Source organism: Silene latifolia, chromosome 11 (assembly GCF_048544455.1).
Source record: "Silene latifolia isolate original U9 population chromosome 11, ASM4854445v1, whole genome shotgun sequence".
Classification (NCBI taxonomy): Eukaryota; Viridiplantae; Streptophyta; class Magnoliopsida; order Caryophyllales; family Caryophyllaceae; genus Silene; species Silene latifolia.
Window position 1 is genome coordinate 161,827,776 of NC_133536.1, and position 8,067 is coordinate 161,835,842.

General features: G+C 39.7%; 1 protein-coding gene across 1 annotated transcript; it reads right to left on the reverse strand.

Annotated features, from left to right (window-relative positions):
- Positions 1-6,863: 6,863 nt before the first annotated feature.
- LOC141614253 (fasciclin-like arabinogalactan protein 14) lies at positions 6,864-7,718 on the reverse strand. Its single transcript, XM_074433015.1, has one exon. The coding sequence runs from the start codon at positions 7,716-7,718 to the stop codon at positions 6,864-6,866; it is 855 nt and encodes a 284-aa protein (XP_074289116.1).
- Positions 7,719-8,067: the final 349 nt, after the last annotated feature.

Below are 8,067 nucleotides of genomic sequence, written 5' to 3' on the forward strand. Positions count from 1 at the left end.
ATAGTGAACTAATTAACTTATTAATTATTTGTTCTTTAGATCTAGTGTATGCATAACAAAATGAAAGATTTATAAGAAGAACAATATTCCTTACATTGTTATGTATTTCGAAATTATGGGCACAAGTAAGGTCACCTTCCTTCACTTGTTCTTGAGCTTAATGAGATGGATGATCCTCCTAAGACTCCTAGTATAGAAGCCACTCCAATAAATTGCACCCAAGATTAATCCCAAAAATTCCTACTAATATTAACTAGATATGTAGTAGAAATATATCCTTAATAATACTAATGTTCTTGTATTACTACCTCTAGTAATATATGATAAGTGTATTAGTATTTTAGAGAGTTTTGTTGAACTTGCATGTGAGGAAAATTAGAGAGTAAAACAAGCTAAGAACCAACACTACAATTGAGCAACTAATGCCCCTTTTGTAAGCCAAAAACCGGTGGCTTTGTAGGTAGGTAGGAATCTTTGCTTTTTGTTTTTACTCTATTGTTTAGTGTAGGTAGAGTGTAGAAAGCCTAGGTGTAAGATGTAGCATGTAAAGGCTAGTGTGATATCTCACAATCACACAATAACCAACATCAACATAAGACAAAAGAGCATCTCTTGTGCTCTTAATATGACCGAAATATTGGTTTTATTTTGGTCCATTTTTGCCTTTTGTCATTTGTCCCACAAATGCTTATAAGTCATATGTTTAACAATCTTACAAATTTAATTATTAATGTAATCATTTAACACTTAAATATTACAATTAATAATATAATATACCCTCCACTTTTTGAGTAGTATACTACCATTATATCAACATATAATGGGTCCTATAATTTCTAGTTAGTTAAAATTACAACTTCTTGTAACTTTAAATAACTAATTACCTCTACCTCAAAACTTATATAATACCTCAACTAATTTAGTAATTTAACACTTAATTAATAAATTTAAATCTTATTTAATCACATTACAATAAGACGTAAAATTGCACTCTCTTAATTAAGGAATTAATTAATCTGTATCGCATACAATTAATTAAATATCTATTTGGGCCTCATCCTATAGGTGTGACCTAAAGGGATCAACTGACCACCACCGTCAAACGACAGTAATGTCAAACTCTAGTTAGCCAATCATTACCGATTAATGACGGTCAGTCGACTGTATAAAGAATCATCCCTCACGTATTCTTTATATGAGATTTAATAATGATATTTAAATCATGTGATCGCACTATTGTTGAGGACACATTTCCCAACACATCCAGCCCACCAAAATTATGACAAGAGAGCATTAATCTTCTTAGTCACACTTACCGGAATTTTAAATGCCGATAGAAAAAAAATGGAGAGATTGGATAGGATGGAGGAGATTAAGGTAAGTCTCCCAGCTGGAGAAAGAAAAATCCCATTCCACGAAGAAATTCGTTTCATTACAGATTCCACAAGGCCCATAAAAACTGCCTTTTTTTATTCCTGGAACTCAGTTGGAAGGCCAAGGTACTTTCCAAATCCTTTGTTGTGCTTAATATTGAGAGATTTTAAACAAGACCTCACCTTCTGGAGAGTGGTGTTTGGGCTGAAGATGATTCCCGACTTATCTTCATTAATGATCTGACCCGAAGCCTCACAGTAATTAACAAGAAGACGTTTGAGATGGCGTACAGCCATTCCTTTGTTGTGAAAGAATAAAACCGAGTCATCCGCAAAGAAAAGATGCGTTAAGGGGGACACTCCACGACACAGGCGAATACCCTGCATTTTACCCTCTCTTTGGGCACTCTCGACATTGCAGGATAATACCTCCATACAAAGGATGAAGAGATATGGCGATAGAGGATCACCTTGCCGGAGGCCACATTGCGGTTTAAAAGGGTGAATAGGAGCCCCATTCAATAAACTTTCATAACTCACTGTCGAGACACAGTTCATTATCAGGCTAACCAACCTCGAAGGGAAACAAAACGTAAGTAAAACAGCCTGAAGGAAATCCCACCGAACCCGGTCAAAAGCCTTGCTCATATCAGCTTTGAAAGCGACCTTACCAAATTTTCCATGCTTGTGAGTGTTAACCTTATGAATCGCTTCATGAGCTAGCAAAATATTGTCACTAATACTTCTTCCAGCCAGGAAAGCATTTTGGTAGTCCCCTACTAAACATCCCATGACTTTCTGCATGCGGTTTATGATACATTTAGTTATAATCCTCATAAACACATTACAAAGGCTAATTGGCCTGTAATCTTTGACCTCTTTGGGGCTATCACATTTGGGAATCAAGGCAATGAAAGTACGATTCATTTCCTTTAGAACAGCACCAGAGTTGAGGATGGAAAGAACAGCCTTCGTGCAATCCTTTTTCACAAGGTGCCAGCAACGTTGGTAGAAAACGGCCGGAATACCATCAGGACCAGGAGACTTCATCGGCCCCATTTGGAAAATAGCCTGTCGGACCTCCTTAGCAGTAAAGGGCTTACCCAAAGAGTCCGCATCATCATTCGTTACTCTTTCGTGAATGTTTCTGAGTACCTGAGTGAAAGAGGAGGAAGTGTCTCCATGAGTTTGCTGATCCTGACGCGGCCTAGAATAAAGGTTGATAAAAGATTCCTGGAAGCAGCTGCTAATCTCCTCATGATCATAAGTCCAAGTTCCATCATTTCTTTTAATGGCGAGTATATAATTTCTTCCCGCTCGCCCCTTGACCCAATTAAAGAAATATTTAGTACAAGTGTCACCATCAACTAACCATTTCAACTTTGCTCTTTGTTTCCAGTAAATTGCCATCACCCTTGCAAACTCTCGAACCTCAGCATTTACAAGTTCATATTCTTCCTCCCCACCTCCCGAAGTAGCAATTTCCATGCCATGTTCCAGTCGTTTGTCAAAATCATCCCATTTGTCAGACCAGTCATTCCTTTTATCCAAGGCCCACTTCTTAAGATGCTGTCGAACCCTAGCAAGCTTCCGAGCAACTCGGAAGGCAGGAGAACCAATATCAGGCACAGTCCAAACGTCCTTAATAATTTGAATGCATTCTGGATAATCCAAAGTCCAAGCATCTAACTTATAAGGCTTACTGCCAGTGAGTTTAGTAAGGTGAAGGTTAAGCTCAATAGGTGCGTGATCCGAGATCTGAATAGAATGATGCTTGATGCCCGTCTCAGGAAACAGTGTAAACCACTCCTTAGATCCAAGCGTCTTATCAAGTCGTTCATATACTCTGTGGTCTCCCTTCCTATTGTTACACCAAGTAAACCTAGGCCCCTTGAAAGGAATATCAATAAACTCATTCCGTAGCATCCAATTATTGAAGGAACAAGCGCCTCGTATGTGAGAATTACGAGCACTTAATTTATCACTCCTATAATCCACTTGGTTAAAATCACCCACAATGAGATATGGATGAGGAAGCTTGTGCAAATAGGCCTCTAAATTCTCAAAAACCGTCTCCCTTAACTCAAATTTAGATGTACCATAGAACAACACAAGGTACCATAAACGCCCATTCATTTTTTCCACTAGGAGAACCATAAAATTATTACACGCCTCGATAAGGCTCATTTTTGCTTCTTTCTTCCATCCAACCCATAGCCCACCCGCCACCCCATTTGCATCAATGCCGGCGGTCATAACAAAACCAAAAGGGCGAAATAAAGGACTAACATTATTTACATTACACTTAGTTTCGATAAGAAAAAGAATATCATAATAACTACTACTAGTTAGCGCTCTTATTTTAGGAATTGTAGGGGCGAGCGCGTTATTTAGACCCCTACAATTCCATATAAGTCCATTCATGGCGAGAGAGGAGGTTGTGAAGGCCCAACCTCCGCAAAGCCACCATCGAAATTCACCGAAGTGTCTGACTCCACCATTTCCTCATCATCAGTAATTTTGATACAAAAACTTGCTGTCTTGGCTTGCACAGCCTTTGTGTTTCTTGCTGCAGCAGAATTCCCTTTATCCCAGCATCTCTTCTTTGCCAAATGACCCAGATAATCCTTAGCTCGTCCTAAGGAGCTCACAAAATCAGAATTGACTAATCCATCAGCCACCTCAGTGCAACACCTCCTCTTTTTTGCCCTCTTGATAGATAGATTCCTTCAAGCTCGAACTCATCTCAGAATGATAGTAGACGTCAGCCAGTCCCATACACCCATCAGAAGAGCCATGGACTTCAATGTTAGCATGTAAAAGAGCTTTGTTGCCAACAGCTGGTACAACAAAGAAGTTGTCCCCAGCATGTCCAGAGAGCCCATTAGCAGCAGCAGCAGGTGTTTCAGTGACATTTACCTCAACTCCCATCAAAAAATCTTCCAAAGGTAAAAGAGATGTAGATCCCAAATCAAGTTCCTTGCCTTTGTTGGTGATGGCAGTGGAAGAAAGGTCACCTTTTGCAGAATGGAACTTTAAAATGTCGAAGTTGCATTCAGCCTCATATAAATGTTGGAATTGCATTATTATAACATGATGATGGGTACTTGTTCTGAGTCGCATATTAATGTTGGAATTGCACTATAACACGATAATGAGGAATTGTGTCTTAAAGACATGAAGTAATTGTGAGTACATGTATTCGTGGCATGTTGGTGTTTCATGTTTAATGTGAAAGTGGTTACTTGGCATATTGTGATGCATATTGGTTACATGTGATTGTTGGTGGATATTGGTGTATGATTAGCGGAGTTGTGGTTGTGTTGTGGAGTTGAGGAGACATAAGGCGGTCCAGGAGACCGTCTTGCGCTCGAGCCGCTTCTTGGAGTTTCCCATTACAAGGAGGACAGGCACGTTAATGGCTTGAGGACGGAGGAATTCAGGTGCGTCCCTAATTTGGCAGGGGTCCGGTTAGCGCTCGGGCTCGGTACTTCGGGTGCTTCCCAGGTATCTTTTTACAAACTGCGGTCTGGCTATTGGTGGGAAAGTTGTGATGCCGTCACCAGGTTGAGGCGGTTGTAGAGTTGTGGTTGGGGGGAGACTTATGATCCATGTGCATATCATTCATTGATTTGCATTGTTTTCATATCATGTCATGAAAATTCGTGTTCGCAACCTTCTACAAAAGGATACTCTGATGGGAACTCCCCATGAAGAAATTTCAAGGGAAGCAGTAGTTCCCCCTTCTAATCCTATGTTTGAGAGTCGTAATGAGGTTTCTACCTTTGAGTCTTCGGAGAAAGATGAGTTGGTTGACGAGGAAGTTATTGTTCAAATTGGTAAGAAGAAATGTTTAACGTTGGATTCTTCTAGTGTTACCAAGATTTCCTTGGGACTGTTTCATTTTGCAGCAGTTAGGGAGCAGCATTCGAGCAAGATTTGTAGCCGCAAGATGAATCGCTTCTTAGGTCGAGGTCAAATGGTGAGGGCTGCTGGTATGTTGAGGTCCAAATCTTTGGTTGTTGTCGAGCATTGTACGTTTGGTTGCAGGTATACTGAGACGGGAGCAGCAAAGAAGAAGACTAAAAGAAAGGATGCCAATCTAATCCAGTTATATGACTTTTATCATCCACCTTTCAAAAAACGTCGACTTTGTCCTTCCAGTTCTACGATCAGCCATGTTCGTTGGATTTCAGGTAGTTTTGGGGGGCTCTAGTACCCCCCAGTTTGTATGGTAGATAGTTTTTGGTGTGTAATCGAATACTATATAATCTCGTTTACCGTTTCTATAAAATAGTACACGTTTGTCTAAAAAAAATGTCATGTCATGAGCATTTGTATTTTTGGAACTAACGTGTGTGGGTTCTGTGTAAACTGTCACCTTCTTTAACTGTGGCGACCTGTGATGATTTATTGGATATTTCCTATAATATGGGGAGCAATTTTAACTATAGGTTGGATATGATGATGATCGTAATATGGGTCGTGACACAAATATACGGAGTTGAGTCGAGTAGTCATGTGATAATAGTAGTTGATTTGTTTAGAAAGATTGTAGTAGTTGAGACATTTTGTATTGTATATCTCATTTTATCTAATTCATTAACATGGACTTTAATAAATGTTACCTAATTTGAGTCCCGATTCACTACCTCGGGCAACCGAGATGGTAACACTCCCGATTACCTTTGTCAGGTAAAAGGGAGTGTTACAATTATCATGTGCAGTAATCAACTACTGGTGTAAGGTTTAGTGGTGTATTATCTATTAACAAATTCTAGTGCTTGATTTTTCTGAATAATCCTACTGTTGTATTTTATCATGTTCATTTTGTTTCTTTCCCTCGTGATGCAGGACTTGAAGAGGCTGTTCACTGCACTGACAGACCTGATATGGAGGAAGTCATCGCTAGCTTTATTGCGAAGATCAAAGCTAGACAATTGGCGTCATGGTTTTGCACAGAGACTCTTCAGGAATGGACATAATTTTGTTGGATGTTAGGAATCTTACTAAGCATTTCATAAACACGTTAGGTTAGAAGTGATGTTAAGCCACACTTGATCAAACATACTTAGCACTAATAGGTTCTCGAGTTGCTTAGGTTGCTATTATTAGCCTATGCCTGCTTGCTGCTGTTAAGTAGCTCTCTTTTTTGGATACAGATGCGTAATACTTTGCTGATCTCATTGTTAACATCACTAATCATGATTAGTAAGATTTTGTTGTTTTGATGTTGCATGTTTACGGCATAATTAGTAAATAATTGGGATAAAAATATATAGCTCTGAATCTTAAATACCATCCTTAAGTTTGACATGTCTCAGTGTAAAACCTCCTCTATTCTATGCCGATGAGACGCTTATGAGGTATTCTACAACATGATTCCTTGATTCTAATTTCCACCCTTTATAATTCCGTTATTTCTCCAACCCATGAAAGAGAGAGAATAAAGCTAACAAGGTGAAGAAAAACCAATGAAAAAAAATGTTCTTAAAAATACAATGCCACCAAAACCATAACGCAAGCGACAACTGCGGCTGCACTAGAAGCAGTCAATTGGGCCTCACCATTCTTAGTCGCTGGGACCTCTTTAGCCGGAGTCTCTTTGTCGGCTTCCTCTCCTTCTGGCGCTGGAGTGGGAGATGGAACGCTGGCTGCAGCTGGGCCTTCACCCTCTGGAACTTCACCAATATCCTCGTCATCTGCGGGACCATCAGCTTCAGCCATTGGAGCCTCTGGCTCTTTAGGTGGTGGCGTAAGCACAAAAGCTGGTGGCGCAGACTTGGGGCTTCCAGACGGCACACTAGGCGCTGTCTGGTCGAGGCCAGGTGTCATAATTGGCTGACTGATCTGAATCACAGAAATGTTGTATGGTTGTGCAGCCACCAATCTAACCATCTTTGAGTCACGTGGGGAGCCTTTCATGGCTGACGAAAACACCACTTCTCCAGCGGTGGTGGTGCTAACCCGGGTTTGACCTTGTTCTTTGAAGGCTATCCCTGTGTTTTGGAAGAAATTGGTAGCAATAGAACCACTCTTAGACATGTCTGAAATCTTGTTTATGTCATAGTAGTCTAATAGAGCATGGGTTGCCATTATGTTCTTGATTGTGCTGTCAGGCCTGCTTGAAATCGGTCCCATCCCAGAGTTGTCGATCACGAGGACTGTTATGGTCTGTCGTTTGTTGATGTCAGACGCCAAACCAGATTTTGTTAGGAGGTCATTGAAGGTGCTGAAGTCTGGGTGCTGGTCAAGGAGCCTTGTTATGTTGAAGGCTGATACTGTGGTTGTATACAATGCCATGATTAACAGAAGAATGATAGTTGTAGATGCTTTGGGAGCCATCTTTGAGATTGACAATAATTCGACAATTGAATTTGTCTTGGAGAAAAAAAAATGAAATCAATTCTCAAAGATGATTAAAAATTGTAATTAACCTCTTGGAATAAAAGTTGCTCCCTTGTCTCATTTACAAATTTAAACTGCTTGTTAAATGCCTTTTATAAACATTATTGGAAATGATTAGATAAAATTGCTTGGTTTCGTTACTTTGTTTTTACGTGGTCATGCTTGAATATTTGAGACAACTTAATTTTCATGGTGTAAATATAAGCTTAATTTTAGAATAAAGATCTTAGATGCTTATTATAGTCCTTTTGTTTTTCTTTTTTTAGACAGATGCTTGTTGTAGTTT

Excerpts from the sequence above, each read along its gene's own strand:
- LOC141614253 (XM_074433015.1), bottom strand. The coding sequence starts at position 7,718 with ATGGCTCCCAAAGCATCTACAACTATCATTCTTCTGTTAATCATGGCA.